Source organism: Diadema setosum, chromosome 7 (assembly GCF_964275005.1).
Source record: "Diadema setosum chromosome 7, eeDiaSeto1, whole genome shotgun sequence".
NCBI lineage: Eukaryota > Metazoa > Echinodermata > Echinoidea > Diadematoida > Diadematidae > Diadema > Diadema setosum.
The window spans coordinates 1,542,668-1,565,013 of record NC_092691.1 but is presented as its reverse complement, the minus strand read 5'-3'; the positions used below and the strand labels follow the sequence as shown (position 1 = coordinate 1,565,013).

The 22,346-nt window shown below is 39.8% G+C and overlaps 2 protein-coding genes across 2 annotated transcripts in view; one reads left to right on the top strand and one right to left on the bottom strand.

The window, feature by feature from the left end:
- The window catches only part of LOC140230553 (probable E3 ubiquitin-protein ligase HERC1), a 72,075-nt gene extending 62,501 nt beyond the window's left edge, over window positions 1-9,574 (bottom strand). Inside the window, exons 1-7 of the mRNA XM_072310698.1 lie at window positions 8,645-9,574; window positions 7,579-7,674; window positions 6,162-6,353; window positions 4,493-4,660; window positions 3,570-3,807; window positions 2,831-2,974; window positions 433-560 (exon numbers count right to left, since the gene is read on the bottom strand). Of these exons, the coding sequence (XP_072166799.1) occupies window positions 433-560; window positions 2,831-2,974; window positions 3,570-3,807; window positions 4,493-4,660; window positions 6,162-6,353; window positions 7,579-7,674; window positions 8,645-9,574 (1,896 nt within the window). The remainder of the gene's footprint in view (window positions 1-432; window positions 561-2,830; window positions 2,975-3,569; window positions 3,808-4,492; window positions 4,661-6,161; window positions 6,354-7,578; window positions 7,675-8,644) is intronic.
- A 6,742-nt stretch (window positions 9,575-16,316) lies between these two features.
- The window catches only part of LOC140230973 (pyroglutamyl-peptidase 1-like), a 39,631-nt gene continuing 33,601 nt past the window's right edge, over window positions 16,317-22,346 (top strand). Inside the window, exon 1 of the mRNA XM_072311117.1 lies at window positions 16,317-16,420. Within this exon, the coding sequence (XP_072167218.1) occupies window positions 16,387-16,420 (34 nt within the window). The 5' untranslated portion in view covers window positions 16,317-16,386. The remainder of the gene's footprint in view (window positions 16,421-22,346) is intronic.

Below are 22,346 nucleotides of genomic sequence, written 5' to 3'. Positions count from 1 at the left end.
ATAATGAATTATCCTTTGCAGAGAAACTGTTCAAAGTTCTGTGCAATGTACTAATTATCTTGGTGTGTCTGCAGAATTTGCAAAGGACTATTTCAGCACAAGTTCCTGAAGAAAACATTACCTAGTTTTGTTGCTATAAATTCTGTACTGTAATTATCTCAGAGTGATCATACATTTCCTTGTTTTCAGTTTTTGCAGTATTACGACTGAATATTACCTTTCATACTACAATGACAAAAAGTACCATTCACTATAGGACAGTAAATATATAGAATTTAAAAGTGATAATCATTTGACGCTTTTGCTCAACCAAATATTTTTATTTCTTTTCATGACAACATATAAATAAAGTCCCACTTGAGAATAGTATCATCCCCGCCATCACAACTGTCATCACTGTTACAAACTTACATTTCCTGAATCAAGACTAACCTGGCCAGTAGACGTCAGGGCAAGAGATGATTGGCTGCCACAGCCGACCTTCTTGATGAATAGACCAATCAGGGATTCAATGATCTTTGGTTTGTACACTCTGTTTGTGTCCCCATGACCTAGCTTGCCTAGTACACAAAAGAACAAATGAACAAACAAAACAAAATAAAGCATGAAATTGATGAAGTCATCTTTGACACAAATTGGCAATATATTAGTTTCAACACGAAAAACATTTTCTTCTGATCGAGCCAATATGAAAACATAATTGTGGTGTCCAAGCAAGTTTGATTACTTGTGGCAATTATGCACAATTATCAGACCTCTTTGTAGCAAATGCAACGGCAGATTAAGACGGCTGCTATTAACAAGGAGAGACAAAAGCAAAAGCCACTGTAAACGGTACATAAAAGCAATGACAAAAATTTGGAAGGAAATCATGATATCCCCATCTATGTCAATACAATGGTGTAGTTTGATCTAGCTTGCTCTACCCCTTTAAAACCAAAGCCTGACCTCTGCCCCCCCACGGAAGAAAGCAGTAACTGCATAGCTGCTGAGCTGAGATAAATGCGATTTTGTGTTTTTTGCAGATTCTTTAAAAACACAGAAACATTCAAAAATAATTTTGTGGTATGATTATGCACCATACCTAGTTGTCTAACAATACCTAGGAAAAAATTATGTTTCCGTTATTTTTTAAATGTTATTTAGGAAAATGCAGTTACTGCGGTGGCTCACCCTTGATTCTGGGTAGTTTCCCCACGGAAAAAAGCAGTAACTGCAGACGGCCAGGAGTCTGCTGTTTTCCCCATGGAAAAAAGCAGTAACTGCACATGTCACATGACCATAGGAGGAGAATTGTTACCACCACCAGGTTATAAAGACAGTTCTTCTACTTTCTGGTTAGTCTAGATCTATAAGATCTAGGACCTATCGCTAGACCTAGACTAGGTCTTCTCGATTGAATGACATTCTGTGTAAAAATAAGGTAGACACCTATTGACCTATGTACCCTAATTGAACTTTGGAGTGCCCGGCCTGGCCCCTGACACATGACCCTGGACTAGACAATAAAGTCAAGTCTCTTCGTCTTAGATCGTAGTCGAACTCTGACCTTACACTTAAGCTAGACTACAGATCTATGCCCAATGTTAGTGCTAGACCTAGATCTATTACGTTAGATTAGGCCTACTGACATTTTGTCTAACACTAAACAGTTAACAATAGATTAGAATCTAGATCTACTCTGTAACGTTAGATCTGGTAGACCTATTTTAAACTTTAGGGCCTACATCTAACATTAGACTAACGTTAGTGCATTAATACTAGTGCTCATCTCCCTTCAATATATTTTCAGCTCACCTAGATCTTCTGGTTCTGGCCAAAGCCATGGCTACCATGACTTTTCCTCTGCAATTCATGATAGATTTACAGGCATGCCTGGACCGCAGAAACTGTGTGACAGCACGGTTAGCACTGGCATGATCACTCAGACTGTACAAGACCTGCAATACTGTGCAAGTGATGACTGTGATGTGATGCAATGTTTAGCTAGCTATAGTTACTGTATGCTGCAGAATTTATGCGCATGCAGCTGCTGCACGCGTATTCTGCACTCAGAGCACGCCGAGTCTGCCAGGTTTGCTAGTCTCCAGAAAGAAGCTTTTTCTACAACTTGTCATATGATTCCCTGCGGGCAGAGTCAAGTTACTGGTGAAACAATCTTTTTATATCTCCTCTCCTAAATTATGGGAGAAACTGCTGTTTACATTGTTTAAAAAAAAAATTAGTAGAAAAAATAAATGGTATTAGGGAAAAAAAAAATATACAGGAAGGACTATACAGAGTCTGAATGATAAAGACTAAATTGTTAGTTACTGCTTTCTTCCGTGGGCTTTGTTAGTTACTGCTTTTTTCCGTGGGGAAACTTGCAAAGTTGAATCAACTGGATGCAGTTACTGCTTTTTGCAAAAGTGAAAAATTGAATTTTTGGTCACTTTCATTTTTTTTTTCTGCAAAACTGTCCTATTAACATTGAAGAGCATTGGGTAAACTATTCATTTTTGCAAAAAAGTAAACATTCATAAAAATGTCAGTTACTGCTTTTTTCCGTGGGGGGGCAGACCTGTTTACTGTGATATCTCTAAGATCAATACATTCCAATGTGAATACATTCCAGGATCAATACATTCCAATGTCAGGTGCAAGGAGTACATTCGCTGAACAGGTGCACCTGCCCTCACAAAGGAGTTGCATACCAAACAAACACATTTCATGTCACATGATCAATAAAATTGATTTCCTACCTGTCAATCAAAACTCATAATAGGTGAAATATACATTAAAGTCCCCCATCTTTTCAAAATTTGAATGTGAGGTCAAAGGTCAGACTCACCGTTGTCTCCACCACCAAAAGACCAGACGGTGCGACAATCCTGGGACACGGCGATAGTGTGGGAGCTCCCACAAACCACCTTACCAACGTTACTGATGTCCTTGACAAGGGTGGGGACGTTCCTGCTGTTACTATCCCCATGACCTATTACACAAACACAAACATTAATACCTCTCATGAAAGAAAGTTGCCTCACAAATTGTGCATGGTGGAATTAAGAATTATCCTTTTTATCTTACAGGTAAGTTCTCAACATCCTTACTCAATTTTGACATTAGTGCATGGATATGAACAAGACTTATTCTTCTTCCATATCAACATTACTTACAACATTGTGTCATATTCTTGAGCAGGATCTTTGGATTCAAAGAAATGTCTGCAACATTTGTATGCTGCAGCTTGAATCCATGAAGGAGCTTTGGATGACATTCAGGAAACAGATTTAGACATATGTTTACACCCACATGAAATATTGAAAAAATGCACTTACAGATTCCTTCACACGATAAAATAGAAGCTGACTATTCGAAATCAACAAGAATATGGAAAAAGAGCTGATTGTGTAAAAAAAAAAATTGGGGCATTTTACAGACTGCCTTTGCCCTTACTTCATACATGGGTTGGTAAAGTTTATTTTTGCTTTTATTACATAATAAAGTATGTTTACATTGAGATGCATGATGAGGCACAAGATTTGACTTTATAGGTGTTTCCATGATTGACACTCATTTTTACCCACCTAGCCTTCCATAGTCCCCCTCTCCCCAGGTGTAGAGCTGACCGTCGTCCGTCACACAGGCACTGTGGCGGTAGCCGGCCGAGATGCAGACGATCACCTTGCCGGTCAGCACCCCGGTGATGAGCTTGGGGTACTTCTGGGTCAGCGTGTTGCCGTGGCCCAGCTTGCCGTAGTCACCGTCCCCCCAGCTGAAGACTTGACCCTCGGAAGTCAGGGCAAGGGTGTGGCCATCTGACCCCTAGGGGGCGATGAGTAGAAGAAAGGTCAAAAGGGATCATTTTATGGGTGGTAGTGATCAGGGTTGGGAGAGGAGCAAGTGCCTGGTGGTAATATTTGAAGGCAGTTGTCCTACAGAGTGATAGTCTGGGCAAGGGGCAGACATTATCATGAATACAGTTGTCCAGGGACTAATTGTCCTACAACGAACGCAATTATCATGTATTCACGTCACGCACAAAACAAGAACGGTCTGTGCAATGCTGCTGCAAAGTTGGAGCTAGAGCTTGCCTGGCTTAAATAACATACAGTGTACATGACCCCAAAAGTTCTCATAAAATATGAATATCAGTCACTTAAATTAAGAAACCCGAAGGCAAGCAAACTATTTTTGAAATGCTTGAAATATTTTTGGAACTTACGGTATCCTCAGTCCTGAAAAAGTTTAGACATCTGAATCTTAAGTCGAGTTGATTTTTTGCAACTGATTAACAAATTGACCTTCATCAACATAAACACACACTGATTATTCTGTGTTTTAGTAGTAGCATGTAGCCAAGATAAAAATCATGGGTAGACTCAAACCAACAATCCCCTGATTGCTAGACAGTCAGCATATCCACCAACCCATTCAAAGGTTTTTGTTTTAGTTTTATTTCTTTTGGTTCATGTATGTGCGTGTGTGTGTACCTGCTCTCATAACTCACCTTTGACGAGGATATCCTTGTGATGATGTTGTTATCAAAGTTGAGTTTCTTGAGTTGGGTCTGGTTATTGGAGTCCCCCAGACCCAGTCTTCCATAGCTGCCCTTCCCACAAGCTCTCACAGACCCATCGGAGGAGATGACAAAGGTACAGTACTGTCCAGCTTCAATCTGATCACAGAATAAAAAGATATTAGTGGCTGCTCAAGTTTAGGTTGAGGTTCAAGTAGCCCAAGATGCAGAGGTCAACCGACGGCCTGTATACTAGAATGTGACCGTGGCAGCTTGGACATATAAACATGGGAACATGTTTCATAATGACATTGCATTTATCTACTCGCAAAAAGGCACTTGTAGTCTCAAATGCTTTTTTACTCAGTCTTTGAATGGCATTTCAAATCTGCGTTTCTACTCATGGTTGCGTTTATCTGTCACTTAAAAATGCCTCAAACATATTTAGGATCATGATTCTGCCCCAGAAAATATTTGATAAATGAAACCATAGTCATTTGAGCAGTCTATTACACTTTACACAACACAATTTTTCCACACTTCACTAGATTCAAGCTGTCATGATTCATTTTTAAATCCATTTCTGATCTGAGTGTGTGTCACGTATGCATTATCTACATTTGCATGAACTTAAGTTTTCATGTAAGTTCTGATTTAACCACAACATCAACAACATAAAATTAAAGAAGGGAGAATCCATGAGGCTACATGTCAAGTTGAAGACTGGCTGGACGGCCAGCTTACATGGTATAAAATGTCGCTGTTGGGGTGACTAAACCTTGTATCTCAAAAATGTCAAATGTTTAGGAGAGTGGAAACATATGGCAGCCAGAGCACTATAACAAACAGGATTGCAATTCCTTTGACATGAAGCAGTGGATTCATTTTCTAGTAAGACAGCTAAAGGGCTTTTTACACTTGTGTTTCTTAACCCCGGACTTTCTCTGACCCAGGACTATCGCTAGTCCCGTACCAATTTTTTCAGCTTTTTACACTCGCCAATTAGTCCCGCACTATCTCTTGTCCGGGGCTAAGGAGAAAACTGACCTTTTTACACTCGTATTTCTTAGCCCAGGACTTTCCAAACCACATGAATATTCATAATTACGCTGTGTACTGTACACGTACACGCACGCACCGGCAGCACTTGATGACCTCGTTTCTGATTGGTCAGTGAGGGTCGGACTTCGTCTCCGTCGCTTAGCCCAGGATTATTTTTTCGTTCTGTTTACACTCACTTGCTTGGCACCGCAATTGCGGTGCTAACCCCTGCTATTTTGCAGGGCCAGATAGTACCGTACTATTGGTGGGGCTAGCCCACTTTGGCAAAAACGAGTGTAAACAGAAAGTGGGCTAAGGATAGTGGGGCTAAGGCCCCCCCCCCCCCCCCCCCAGCCCCACCGTTGGTCCGGGGCTAAGCAAAATTTTACAAGTGTAAAAAGCCCTTAGGATTTGGGTGGCACATCTCTCAACTGATTATAAATCTGATAATTGATTTTAAAAAAAAATGCACTAAAATTTTGGATTCAAGGTCTTGCAACCCCAGCAATGATATACCAGAAGAAGGGAAACTAAGGCAAAAATCAGGCATGGGTCAGCTTGAAATGAAAATGTAGTGATAGCTGCTGGATCAGTGTACTAGTAACTCCTCCGACCTAACCTGTTGGCTTTGAGCAAATGAGATTGCCATCTTGGGTAGCAGGATCTTTTCCTGACTTCCCTCTGCCAATTGGTGGCTGCTGTTGCTGCCCCACACAAAGACCTCACTGTTCTCTGAGACCACCAAGCTGTTTGGCTTCTTGTCCTCGGGGCTGATACAGGTGCGGGCGTACTCCGTGGCCAGCCTGGCTACCTATAGGGACAGTTACCAGTAAGGAATCATTAGAATGGTTTTACGAGTAAGTGGAATTAAAACTAATGGGAGTAAAATGAATGTGTTTTAAAAGAAAATATTCTCTGCAGTGCTAAAATGGCCACTTGGTATGAAAACAAACCATTTATGATGCCACACACACACACACACAGACATTTGCCTCCACCTGTACAAACAATAAACTCCACAACATTAGATGTCAATTTCATAATTACAATTACAGCCAACGATCTTACAAATAAAAGATCCAGCTAAAATGTAAGATGTTGATATATGAAATCATTCAAAATTTTGTTCGTTTGTACTAAGTCTAGGATGTACATATCACTCTGTCAACTTACCCCAATATACATGATAGAACAAAGGCAATTACTCATGTTACAAACTATCAATTACGACATATCACTTTGCAATCTCTACTTATTACTGAGCTAAGTCTTGATTATACACTTGTGTATCCCTTTATTTAATTATTACAAGTATGTGGAAGAACACAGGTAATTTCTAATATCACAAATTATATTCCACATACTAAGAATGTTGCAATAGGATTGGTCCAGAGCTGATCACGTGATGAAGCGTAGTTTTGCCCATCACATCACCTGAGAAGAAAAGTTTGTTACACTCTATATTGATAGTCCCTTTTGTTTCGCTGATCTCCACACAGTCCACACAGTCCTAACGCAAGATGAGTATGCGCGAAATAAAAGTGCGTTGCACTGTGGACTATCATGTGAGCTAGGTCACTTGATAGTACACAGTGCAACGCACTTTGACTTCGGTGCCATGCGGTGCGCGCAGCACATTCATTGTTTTGTCATCTACGCGCACACGTAACCTAAGCCCTAAGGATACCTAAAGACAGCTATAACGGTTTCAGATGTGGAATAAAATGGGAATTTCTAGGACCCTAGATGTGGAATATAAAGCAAATAATCAACTTTTAGTTTCAGGCAATGAGACAAACTATCACTTCCTCGGCGATCTGAATATGTACGCTATCTTTCCTCAGCTGCGCTTCGGAAAGATAGCTACATCCAAATCGCCTCGGAAGTGATAGTTTGTCCCATCACCTTCACCAATGTTGATTATTTGCTTACTATTAATCATATAATAGTGCACACATTATATGAAATAGACATATTGACATAAAAAGCCTCTGGCAAGAAAGAGTTGGATGCCTTTCAGGGCCTACCAGCCTCACCTCTTCAATAAGACACAGTGCAGCTTGGTAGAGTGGACATAGTCCCCTTGTACTTTGCATCTCAGCAAGGACCGAGCCCCTCTCAGCAGCTGACCCCTTGCATTTCACAAAAGATAATAACAGTCAGCATAACATACTTACACATCACAATACGCATACTGTAAAAGTGAAAATATTTAAAAGTGTGGAAATTTTTGCGCATTTTGCATGACATGAAGTGGTATGAAAATAAGAGCAAGCAATTTTTTTTTTTACTGCTATATATGTTATATTGTCTCATAGCTTGATTCCACAGAATGAAAAAACATGAGAAATTCATCTTACCTGGGCAAGGAAGAAAACTTACCTAAGCAAAAAAATAAAAAATAAAAAATAAATAAATGAATAAATAAATAAATAAATAAATAAATAAATAAATAAATAAATACATCTCCTTTTCCAGAACTTCTTAACGTGAATAACTATAGATCAATCAGTCAGGAAAATTTCTTTCTACATTCATCCTTTTGTTTTCTGAAATTAGGTTTGGATAAAAATGTACAAATAAAATATCACTGTAAAGAGGACAATGACTCTACACAGTGATGTACATTGGTTCAATTCTCTCTTTCTCTAAAGTGACACCTTTCTGTATCATCACTCATAACAACTGCTTACGTGATATATTTTGCCATGTTTTTATTCTAGTGAATTTTGCAAGTCAAATGATATTCCCAAAATTAATAACTCATTTGTCCTGAGAAAGGATAATACTTACTTCTCATATTGTGAGAAGTAAGTATCTCAGAGTGGTTAATTGCAAATTCAACCCATTGCGAAATCATCTTGCACATCCCGAGTTGTGCAATGTAATACTTGTGATAACATAGAGTATATCAAATCCAAAATTTGAGGAAGTGTACATCATCTAGTACTACTTATGAATTCAATTTCAATCCTTTATCAATTCACTTTTTTCAGATAGTATAAACTTTGAAAAATTTAGTAACCACTATTTGAGCATCTCAAGCCCCATCTCTACCAAAAATTTGCACTCTCCAAAAGAATAAATCCAATTTGAACTCACTGTAGCCTTTCTCATCTGGCCTAGAACAGACATGAAGTAGTCAAAAGAGATGCCACTGTTCTGTTCAGGTCCACCTTGTCCCTGCACCATGCCTTGGGTCACTGCCGCTGTAGATGCCCCAAGGGCCATCTCTACCCAGTCTAGAAGGTGCTGTAAGGACCCTCGCTGGCCTGCTAGTCCTAGCACCAGCTCACACGCCACCCTCTTCCCCGTAAGATCGGCACAAGAGGTAGGCATTGTTACTGACTTGAGGAACCCTGTGACTTGCTTCAGGCATTCAGTGCCAAGGGGTGGAATCTTGCTCTCATTGGCCAAAGATAAGGGAGGCAGGGACACAACGACATCCTTGGCCGTCTGTAGCACATCATTACAGATGTTTGGTGCTCCTGTGGAAGGGGGCTGGTTCCAGTTCTGTCGCAGCAGAGCAAAGAGGAGGCTCAAGCTGGTCCGAACACCCATCTCGATCAGGGCGTCTGTGCCAAAGCGGGCCCACTGTCCAGACGACTTCTCCTCCACCGTGCGGGAGTGTGCCTGCTGCATCTTCTGCTGCTGCTTCACCTTCTCAAAGTCATGGAACTTGTTGGAGACGGAGTGGAAGATCCTGCGCAGGATCAGCAGCCGCTTCCTCAGCGTGGCAGAGAATGGAGAGTCTGTACACACGGTCCTGGCCAGGCTCAGCTGGGTACCCAGCAGCTGCTCCAGGAAGTGTTCCTGCTCTTCGATGGACGGAATCTCTCTCTCAAAGTCCGGCAGCTGGGGGCCCTGCAGGTGCAGGGTCTGGCGGGGCGCCCCCACCACCTCCTTGTTGTTGACAAGGCGGCCATAGAGCTCCAGTACACCATCCCTGCTGGCAATCTTGCCCCAGTCCTCGGCAACCCAGGAGGCATTCATGTGTTCCATCCATTTTAACTTCACTGCCAAGTTTGCCATCAGGACGCTTGCTACTTACACAACGAGACACAGTCATTCAGATGTAATGCAGCCTGGGTTAAAAAAAGAAAGCCACAATAAATTATGTGATGAAAAAGAAACATCTATTCCCCCCAGAGCATGAACACATATCGGCCGGTCTAAATACAAAGCAAAATGTGACTTTTAAACATCTGTACATTTTTTTTTAGAAGCGTGGCAACATAAAGGCCCGAATTCACGAAGGTGGTACAAATGAAACCATGGTTTAAACCATGGACAAAAACCATGAAGCGCCAAGTGTATACATGTATTTTGTTACGAAATTGGTCATTTAGTCGACAAAATGACCGTTTCGTTGACGAAATTATCATTTCGTGGACGAAATGTTCATTTAGTTACAGAATGTTTTCACTTCGTTACTAAATAATCGTTTCATCAACGAAATGACTGATTTCGTTACGAAATATTCCATTCGACACTTATGCTCCATGGTTTTTGTCCATGGTCTAAACCATGGTTTCATGTGTACCACCTTCGTAAATTTGGGCCAAAGTGTGCATATCCCAGAAATGGTCTACATTGAAAGCCACACATCTGAGAGAAAATGTGAATGCAAGTTGAAGTATCAAAACTCACATCATAATAGTCATGCACACTGTACAATGTACGACTTTACACATTATGCACTCTCACTGTCATGACATAGTCCCATAGCTATACGTACAATTATGTGTGTTGGTTCAGCACGTGATTGGCTGGGTTGGACAAACCATGAGTTGGTTGTGCTGGTGACGTGGTGTATTAATTTCAGACCGCACCCCAAGTTGAATACTGCTTTCTTTATGCGAATTAATAAAAAAGAACAAAAGCCTCATTACCAGTGAATACAGTAGGTTACTGCCTATCTGGTAGTGTAATGACTAGAGATATCTACTTCTGGTAGTGATAGCTGTTCTTCACTAATTTGCGTTTGTTTTCTTCCTTTCAATACCACAAACAAACAAAAGGGTTGAGGTACATGCATGTACCACCATCCAATCCATTGCACCCTGCCCAGTAGCAGATGTACAGACCAAGACCACACACTGCTCAAAATCATTTCACACACTGACACTCACTTGAGTCTTGATGCCAAGATAACAAACATTGATGCCATTTAATTAAAGATGGCAATGTAATGACCTGTACGGCTGACTGTAGTCTGGTAGTGCCAGTGCCCGAACAATTGTTGATAGATAAGACTTGTTCAAGTTTAGTTAAACTTAATTTACTTGGAGTTTTAGATATTTAGACCACTTGAAACATTGCAACAATTTACAACTCTACACAGCCACAGTGCAAGGCAAAATATCAAACTAGAATATAATCCTTTCACCAACTACCTCTCTGTACTTTCCCTTGCTAAAATATGAAGTACAGCACTGAATAATGCACTCGGGACTAAGGTTGTACGCACAGCTCACATCACAGTACAGTTTACCATTGCATTTGCAATCCATTCATTCCTGCATGCATGGAGAACCACCAGTGAACATAATGAACGGACGTTCATCGCTGCAGCTACACTGAATGAATGGGTTGAATTTTACAGGAAATACCTTAAAAGAAAATACACGAACCAATTTTTTCTGCAGTGAAAAGTGATCTTCTTTCGCACGTCAAGACATTTCAATGACAGACGCTGGAAGTAGTTTAGCTCTAACGCTAGATAACGTTATAACTAACATTAACTCGACTGTAAAGTGAAAGCCTCGTCCATACGCCGGTTCCGTGCGATAACAGCATTATGCACGAGTTGTCGTACGCTATCGCGGTCGCATCGGCAGGAGTCGGGGTGTCACAATAGACTTTAAAGCCAGGCTATTCTGTAATTATGTTGAACTGTGTAACGGGGAAGTGATATGGTGTACGCACGGCATCCGGTAGATGAACATACGCTTAATTTTAGGTAATGATGATGACATTTGAGCTTTGAAGGGCATCATATACAAAAGCACATCAGTTTGGGTACATGTTTTTGCATCAGTTTTCTCATCAAGCACTTAGAAAAAAATGATTAATTTGAGTTTAAAAAATCTTGAATTAGTTTCGCGTTCCGTAGATATTTTTAAGTTTTGTTTATTTTACTTAGTATCCCCTTGTGTGTTGTGTGTGTGTGTGTGTGTGTGGGGGGGGGGGGGGGGTTGTCGTTTCAGGCATTAGCAACTAACTTGACATTACCAGGCGGAATGTTAAAAAATAATATGTATGTTCGTGATTTGATCAATTCTATTATAGGGCATATATTATTTTTATGCCTCCGTCACGAAGTGGCGCCACGGAAACGTCTTATTTATCACAAGTTTTATAAGACAGGGCCCTGGGCCCTGTCTTATAAAACTTGTGATAGAAATCAATCGTTCTTTAAAACAACAACATAGAAATCAATCAATCACAAATCTCTTGAAAACTGCAATCAATCGTAACCTGTGATTGATTAATTGCAGTTCTCCGTCTTAATTTCAATCATAACTTTTTTATAAGATGGATTTGTATTCAATCGTACAGTTGTGATTGATTTGAATCAATCACAAGTCTTTATAATACGGGGCCCTGTATTCGGGTTGTCCATAAATTCATCCGTAGTCATAGGTCCGTCTCTCCGTTCGTAATAAATTTTGAGGTCAAAACTTTAAGACTGTTTGAGGTATTGGTATTCAACTTGGCATTGATCGACTGGACTAAGTTGTGTCTATCAACATTGACTGTTGGATGCACATGCTCAAGGTCAAAGTCAAGGCCAAATTCTTCAAATTTTACTCAAATTATCAATATCTGCGTATGGTGTATAGGCCCTACATGTATGTGTATTACCAGATACTGTATGAAGAAATATTTGGGCCATTGAGTCAAAGCGATCGAGTGAAAATGCTAAAAATTTCACATTTTTCTCCATGTCTCCGAAATGACTCAGAATATCTTCTGGAAACTTATAAATATAGGCCTACTGCCTGAAAATGATGCTCTCGGGAATTTGGGGGACATGGGTCAAATGTCAAGGGACAAAGGTTAGGTTAAAATGATAAATCCAAATTTAGTCTACCTTCTAATGCTGAATTACACTTTTTCTCTAAACTTTGGGGAAGTGAAAATGTTAAACGTCACGATTTCCCCATAGATTTTTAAAATAGCTCAAAGTACTGTCATGAACCAGTTAGTGATTAATATTTGAAACATTGTGGGCCATGGGGTCAAAGGGCAAGGGTAAAAAGTCAAATGAAAATGCTCAATTTTGCGAATACTTCCATTCTTAAACAATTTGGCCATGCATCCATCCAAATGAAACCTAACTGAAAGAAAAACTCAACACGTTTGTGACAAACGTGCCATTTTTTTTTTTCCAGTATGTGAAACTGATTGTCTCACATTGTCAAGGCGTGATCCCAGACCTATTAGGAGATGAACCGTGTGATTTAGCGGAGGCATAGCATAGGGCCTATACTAGTCGCCATAGGAACATTTACCAGATTAGGCCTATATTATCATCAATGTGGATCATTATGAACGGTTTTCTAGATCATGTGAAACTGCAGAGGTGACGAACATCACTATTACAATTCTTTAACATGCTGCATTTTTTTTTTTCAGTAGACAATCTATTAGCTCTATTTCAGAGTTCGGCCGGCTGAATTTACTGTACGTTGAATGTGTTATCAAAATGAACAGAACAATTATGCAAAATATTTTTGAATGCATGAACCAACTAACTACGGTAAGAATATATCCGGTAGCTAAAATGTTGTACACAATTTGTGACAAAATAACATGTCACTTTAATCGAACAAAGTGAACAAACAACTTCGAGGGATCAGAAGGATAATTCAGACCCCCCCCCCACATCATCCATATTGTAACCAAACTCTAAATCCTATACCCCCCACCACGTAAGCGCCTGCCCTCCTTAGAATAGCAGTAACACACACACACACACACACACACACACACACACACACACACACACCAGGGGCGGATCAGGAATTCCGTAAAGGAGGGGGGGGGGGGGGGCGCAGAAATATTTTTGGTGCCATTCCGGGTTTCATCGGGTGACATGGTATTGAAAAAAAAAGGCTCCAGAAAGATGGTTTCTTAAAAAAAAAAAAAAAAAAAAAAAAAAAAAACTAAAAAATAAAGGGGGTGCACGTGCCCCTTTCATTTTTTCCTTTTATTTCTTTTTCTAAGTAGAAAATGAAGGGGGCCCGCGAGTGGCTGCCGCCACTGCGCGCACGCGCGCACACTGAATTCTTTGACCCGTAATAATCTCACACACGCACTATCTGAGCACCTGTAAAGAAAATTCAAGCGTGGCACGAGTTGAGACTGAGGTATATATATATATATATTATATATATATATATATATATATATATATATATATATAAACCCATAAAACCCCAGCATGCTGATTTTACACGTATGGATCATTTAATACGACGACAATAAAATATTTTGATCTTCCTTTGTATAGCCTACTTGTATAGTTTTCGAAGTGTATTTGTTATCAAAATCACCTCTATTTTGAATTAGTTAATTTCTCCTTGTCATTATAAAATATCGGGAATCAATATAACATGTACATATCCCGACATATTTTGTGATAGAGGCCTTCAGTATTTATGGATATACTATAGAATCGGGTAAATGGAGCGGGGTGCCCCCGCCCCCAACTTAGGTCTGCCCACACTACAGTCTCCGATAATACGATCATATAGTATTGATGTATACTACCTTTTGAAAAAGAAAATAGGCTAAAATACAATCCATCTACAATAAGAATTTTACACGATTAGGCCTATGCGTCTATCACTTCTGATCGGATAATGGGGGGAGGGGGAGGGGGATGAGTGCATGGTCAAGGGACAATGTTATAATATACTTATATCCAAATCGTTCTGCGGCCCCTATATACCACAGGGATTTTTAATATATACCAACAGTATATTACTACAACTTCTGCTACTACTACTTCTGCACCTCCTCCTCGTGCATGTACTTCTGCTGTGATACAGGTAAATTCTGACTATAATGTCTATGTTCGATACCGTGATATACCAAGGAGGTTCAAGAGATGGAGTTCTAACTGACGTTATCCAAACGGCTGTCAATTTTCTATAATTATATGCACCAAGGAATTGCACGTGTGCATTTGTGCCCTTGATGATCGGCATTCGATGCCCCTGTTTTGTTTTGTTTTGTTTTTTTTTGAACGCGAACATTATGTTGTTGTTGTTGTTGTTTTTGCTTGTCTACTTGTACCTATCAAACAAATGAAACGAAATATTTCCACTGATGATAAAGCATCTGTAGGTACCTAACCAAATTAAATCGGGTGCACGTCACGAGACCGACACCCACGAATCATAGGCTACAGCCCATGGGTCATACAGCTCACAAGTCATCGGCCCATGAGTTAAATAATACAGTTCACGAGTCATACAGCCCATTAGTTCGACACTAAGCTATAACGAGGCCCACGAGACCGTGTTGTATCTGTCGAACTCGTGGACTGTTTTTACCTGGTGTCGAACTCAGGGGCTTTATTTGCCTATAAAGTGTCGAACTCATGGGCTGTATGACTCGTGAGCTGTATGACTCGTGAGCTGTATGACTCATGGGCCTGTTTTTAATGTCGAACTCGTGGGCTGTAATACTCGTGGGTGTCGGTCTAGTGGGATGACCCCATTAAATCATGTCCGGAAATCCGATAACCGATCCTATACACATCGTGAGCTCCTCGTCTCTGGTATACCCCTTTCAATTAGAAGTATTTCTTCCTTTGATCCTTTCAATGCCGAGGCACTGAACACTGACCTGTTCAAGTATTGATAACTGTATATCTGTTATGTCATGTGTGTTATATCAATTATTATGCACTTACAATGTGTAATATCATTATTATTATCATTGAATATGTGCAAAAATGTCTGAGCTGTATGCTTTAAATATTTGAAATATTGTACCCTTACTGAAAAGCCGATTTTTTTTTTTAATTCCCCATCGATCACTTCCAGGAAATTAAACTGGTATGGTATGATCTTGATAGTTCTTTATGAATTGATATATCAAATTAATAAAGACATTGTAAAGTCGAATAATTATTTTTATTTTGATTTCATCCTGCATGATCTTTGCGCGATTTCATTCGCGCATCCTGGGGCCCGTTTCATATAGCTTGTCATCAGTGACAACTGCCACATTTCTATGACAAATTTGCTCTCAGCCAATCAGATGCAAGGATTTCAGTAGCTTGTCACATATGGCAACTTGTCACTGATGACAAGCTTTACGAAACGGGCCCCTGGTGTCTGTACCAACATTTACCGCTCGTCTTTTACCGGAAGGAAGATCCAATTCGGCAATCACTTCAAAGTCTGAGTTGCGGCACCTGATATGTGATCAACAGGAATACAAGCTGTTAGTGATCTTTCGAACCTCCTTATATATACCAGCTTTTAATTAAAAAGCCCACCAGATACATTGTACTCCTTTGGCATGCCATACTATCCAATTCGCCTCGATCGTGCACGAGGGTCAAATAAGGTCATGTTGTTGTGCCTCTCCTGTTGTGCTGTGCGTTGCCCGTCCGTTGCATTTTGCTACACCCCTCCCTCCATACCTACACCTGCTCGCTCGGCGCTCGCGCTCGCTCAGTACGTACAGCAACGACCAGCCCAGCTGTTGATGTGACGGATTGTAATTGTGTATGTGTCAATTCCAAGTGCATATCGGTCTAGTATCTAGCTGACGTTGTTAGGCGTTTTCTCGCGTAGAAGCCCTTACAGCTTTCTTTCAAAATGCGAGATAAAAAGAAGACAGTTGTTGTGACAGGTAAGTCCATAAATTTTCCGTCGTACACTATAACGACTTTTCATTTGTACGTAGGTTCTAGGTGGTCGAAAATCCGAATGGATTTCCTTTCTTCCCATTCAATATCAACCTTCGTTCGTGTAATAGTGTTCTCGCGCCGCTATGCGACTTCAATGGAGCGTACAGCGTACACTAAACTGGGTGATGTAACATTGCGCCGCTAACCGGCTGATTGCTTGGCTGTTGCCGGCGAGCGCGATCGAGCGGGGTTATAAATGCATTTTGAAAGGAGGTATAAACTACCATAGTCTATGGTATAAACATTTATTGTTCATTGATGTGTTTCCTTATCTCGTTCATGTGTCCCTAGATAGCGAGTCCAAGGATGAGATTTTGTGTGAAGAAGAACTCATTATCCAAAACTAGGCCTAGGCCTACTGCTAATTTTAGAGAGATAAGAAATCTATTTATCAAATTCAAAGTATGAATCCAGATTCCAGGTGGAACTGCAACTGGTACGGTACAGGTTCTAACTTAGTGGTAGGCCTAGATCTAAAAAAAGCCCCCGTCACACAGTAGAGCGGATCGAGCCAACGAATGCCCAGCGGATCCGAAAATTTGGAGATACGCTCACATCCGCTGCTCGTCGTTCGTGACCCGCTTGACGTTCGCTGTATCCGCTAGCTGTTCGCAGAGATTCGCAGAGATCCGCCGGAGCCAAATTTTGATTTTGGACATGTCCAAAATCTTGAGCGGATGACGAACGGAATGACAATCCGCTCTGTGTTCGCTTAGCATCCGCTGATCGAAAGTTTTGGTCACTCTCCTCTGCGTTCGTTTCTTATTTGTCCGCCGTTCTTCCAAATTCGCCCAGCAAATCTCCACAGCAACACACGTTAATTAAACGTAGTAGAAAAGAAAAAAAAAGATATTCATAGCACACATAATAGTAACAATGATGAATAATGAGAAAAAAGGTCTTATTTACCCAGGGTAGCCTCTTCAGTGTTGCCAGTGCTCTACACTGTACCAGAGGGCCCTGCCATCATTATTACCCTAGCGTTGCCAGGTACCCATTTATACACCTGGGTCGAGAAGGACATTGTGGGTAATAAAAAATCTTGTCCAAGGATGTAAGCACTGGGCGGGATTCAAACTGGGGTCCTCGGTTCGGGAGTTGGGAGTTTTATCGACTATGCCACAGCCCCCCACATGAAATTTCGTTATACGTATTCTGGCATTAAGTAATAAATGGTAGATAATAACGGCACTTGCAGTGCTTGTATCGAGAACATTATTCTAAACCGCTGTTTTAAAAGTCAACCTGTAGTAAATGGGAATCTCTGCATGGAAATTTGGAAATTGTGAAAGTTCGACTCCATTTGGAGGCACTAGACCGAATGGAGGATGTTGGGACTGCCAACATACATCATCGTCAATATGATCATCAGAAGGAAGTGCACTTTAGGGGAATCTTGAGGACTGTCGAGGGTAGTGACATCAGGAGGACTTGGTGGTGACCTCTGCTTCGTTCTTTTTAGGGCCATTTTCACAGTCACAACATTACTTGACATTGTCACTGCTCAAAATGATTTGGTGAAGTGTGGGTCAGCTGAGATCATTCATGTGATTGCCGCAGTATCGCTCTGCATATGTTGGGCATTCGCTGCTCATTCGCTTTGTCCGCTCAGCATCCGTTGGATGGACTGTACGCATTCGCTTTCATTCGTTACTTTATCCGCTCATGACACGGTTAGCATATGCTCATCATTCGTTAGGCGAACGTTCGAAAACCACATTTTGCTTGCGAATTCGAGCAGATTCGAGCGTATCTGGACTTCGTCAAATTTTGCCCATCCGCTAGGCATTCGCTGATTTATACGCTGTAGTGTGACGGGGCCTTAAGTCTGTCTGTGTATTCATTTAGTAAGGCCTACCAAACCACACAACACAATATTGCTTGACTGGAACTTGGAAGATCGGTCTTAGGTCTGTATCTTGTTGTCGGGATATGTTCAGCAGAGACTAGAATCTATGTCTTTCTTCACAGAATTCTTAGCATTGCCAATGTGCAGAAAACTTTTGTGCATGCTAAAGACCCCTGTCCTTGGTGCCATTATCGTTGCTTCCGGTCGTCTTGCGAGCACTGCAGTTCCTATGTCGTCATGATTCAATGGAGTTACAGTATATGTCTGCTTTTACGCTGTTTCTCTTTTTTACTTGGCTGTCAGATCTTATTCAGCTTTAAATAAAAGAGTTGTAAAAGTTGCGAAATTTTACTGATTTGCAGTCACTACTTCAACGTGCTGGTGACACGCTGGAAAGCGAAGAAATCTTCAACCAAAATACCCCTTGATAAAGACCTGAGCCCATATGCAGTCAAAACCGGGGCAAGTTTGTCCCGTGAGCTATGCCATAATGCATCTGAAATGCTGCTCTGTGCACGGCACCTATAATTACAAGTTGAAGGTGTGCATGCATTGTGTACAACTTACTGTAGACCTAAAGTACCAAGTCATTCTTTCAAATACAATTTTGAGGTTAGGATTGTACAATTTACAACACCACACCTTTTATGATAGATCAAAAAGCATGTTTCTTTCTTGTTCAGTATGTGCATATATGTGGTGAGGGGGAGGGGGATGACATTTTACTGCAGTTGTATGGTAAGGTTTCGAGAATGGCATGTAATTTTATTTGTATTGAGAAAGCAAGTCATCACTCAGATTACACTTCTGTTACTATTTCAAAAGGAAGACGCTCATTTCATTATTCTTTTAAGTTTCAGGAGACATGAATATGAAACTCAAAGGATACAAATAGATGTAAAAATCAAATTTACCAAAATGGTTTCATTTTGATGAGAAAGGTTTATTGGAGCCAATCACCAAGTTTTTTTTTAAACACAGCAATCAAGATAATTTTTGATTTTTGAAGAAAGTGAGTTAGTGTACAGTACATCTACAGTAGACCATAACCCCCCCCCCCCCACAAGACAGTACCATTGGAGTGAGTCATTTGAAAATAATTCGCTGGAATGGTGATGTTTGCTCATTAATGTTCGTAAAAATGACCTTGTCAATTTCAAAACATTGTGGGAATATGTGCATGAGCTGCTTCGTCCATTAATGTAATTACACAGCTCAGTGAGCAGAGATAGACAACTGCAAAATTACCTGGTTTATTAAAGCAACCATAATGTTACACAATACATGTCTTTAAGGTTGTATTTAGAGGATGTTATCCTGTGATTTTGTTCTCCTACTCATTTTATGCTGTATTTGCATCTGGATATTGAATGTTATTTTATCAGGAGACAGTGGCAAATTTCCTGATACCAATATTTGTGATCATCAGAATGAACCCTTATTAACCTATGTATCCTGATGTCAACAGTTCCTGAAATCATTCTATTTTATGTTGATAAAATGACAATTAGAGTCCGAGTGTTGGGCATTTTATTTGATTATGAAAGATACGTTTTAAAACGCTAAAGAATCTTTCTCATACGACTGCAAGATTTTTACATACAGTGTCATCATTTGTGTATTTCCACATTGCTGTTGATGTCTTTACAGGCTGTAGCTCTTTAAAGGGGCCCTGAAATCCAAATGCATGTTGATTTGTGTTGATTTATGATACCTTCAACATCACTTTTGCAGTGAAATGAATAGCCAGAAACGTTCCATATATTTCTAATGATTTTTTCTTCTATTTTTCTTCAGATTACTTGGGAATGCCCACAAAAATTCCTTCTAAACCAAGGAGCTTCAAACCAATATTCCTCAGATGACCTCACCTGTCAATCATTGCTAAACTACTGAAACAAAAGACATTGGAATGCACCTTCCCAGTGACTCAGCATAACTTGCATGTTTCTGTGACATTAATGTGACTAACAAAGGACATGGAGAGGGAACATGCAAGTTACATGTATGCTGAGTCGAGGGGAAGGTGCATTCCAATGTCATTTGTTAAACATTTTGGTACTTTAGCAATGATTGACAGATGAGGTCATCTGAGGAATATTGGTTTGGAAGGATTTTTTGTGGGCGTTCCCACGTAATCTGAAGAAAAATAGAAGAAAAAAATCATTAAAAATATATGGAATTTTTAGCCTGTGGTTTCACTGCAAAAGTGATGTTGAGGGTATCATAAATCAACACAAATCAACATGCATTTGGATTTCAGGGCCCGTTTAATGCATGGTAATCATTGAGCAACTAGATCTTATTTTCTACAGCACAACACGTTTGAAGATAATCAATGATTAATGATTCTTGATTAATGAGTTGTTTTTTATTGCAAATGAGTGACTAATTGCTCTTCATTGACGTTGATAACTTGTTTATGTCAATGAAGGGCTAATTTGTCAATCAGATCACTGAATTTTCAGTGTTTGCAACATTGATAATGATAACATTGAGTGGTTTTTATAGCAGATTTCTCAAACACAGTGAATGAGGGACAAAAATCCAAGAACACACCCCCGCACACCAATGTAATTTTAGAAAAAATTTAAAGCCATATTAATACTTTCAAGTGTCATTTATTCACCACTTAATTCATGTCACTTTGCATTATAGATTTGTATCATCACACACCACATGTGAATAACTCTCAGTGCTTGCAAATTTATAGAACATATTTAGATTTGCTATTAAAGCTAACCATTTGTACATCAATTTACAATTTGTAGCTCTACCATAGGACCTGTACAAATGAAACTTTATTATGGGCAATTCCACGGTAACAGAAGGACATTCAGACAGAATTTTCACAGTTTAAAAAAGTACTCTAAGAAAAGTTAGATGGATACAGCATTTTAAACTTTAGAGATGTATTACCAGAGCCAAATACTATAATTTCCACCAAAGTTTTTGTCATACCTGCTAAAGAGTAATGAAATATGCATATTAATGAGGTCGGTAACGGAAGGACATCAAAATGGACATGGGTTTTCAGGCAAATTAGTTTTTATTAAAACTCTGTGAAGTTTATGGAACTATCTTAATTTATTGGTATACAGTTTAATTGGCATAGTTTTAGCTATAATGGAATATATTTGACTTTCAAATATGTTTACTTATTTTTTAATTAGACCACATAATGTCCATGTGTGTTTGGTAACGGAAGGACGGTAACGGAAGGACATGCAGATTGTCTGTGCAAAGTGTATTGGGAAGATGGGTTATGGTTAGTTTTTATTAAACCTCTCTAAGGTTAATAATTTTTTCATAAGTGGCAGGTATACAACAGTGTACAGTTTGATCCAAATAGTTTTAGCTTTACTTTTATGTATTCAACTTTGAAACATGTCAACTGGTTTTTTAATTACAACACATTGTTTTCATTAATGTACGGTAACAAAAGGACAAAGAGCTTTGTGTGCATACAGTGAAGGATGTTACGCATGTTCCAACTTTAACGTTAATCCTTGTAGTCCAATGTGATGTTTTTTCTTTCTTTTGCTTAATCCCCCAAATAGCCAAATCTTATGGACCCATTTCATGGCGGGGGGGGGGGGGGGGGGGGGGGGGCTTATCCCCACCCCCCCCCCCCACCCCGATCTCTTACACTGTTTGCATAATCATGACGGACCAGCTGAAGAAGAACAGCCATTGACTGAAGCCGGTTCCGTGCGAAAATAAAATAAACTGAACTGAACTGATTAAAATCTGCACACATCACCCTGGAGAGTAATCTACACGAGACCATAGTTAGATTGTTCAAAATACTGCTAATTCCTAATTATATGAATTCATTATGCAAATTTATTCAATAAATCATATTTTAGCCCATAGAGTACTAATGTGAAGCAATTTATAGACATTTTTTGGTGTGGATCTTCATTTTGACGTATTTAACAATGTAGTGATAAAAATTGCAAAATCAGTCTCAATTCTTTTACTTTTTATTGTTTCTTGAATTTCTTTTGTATTTCTTT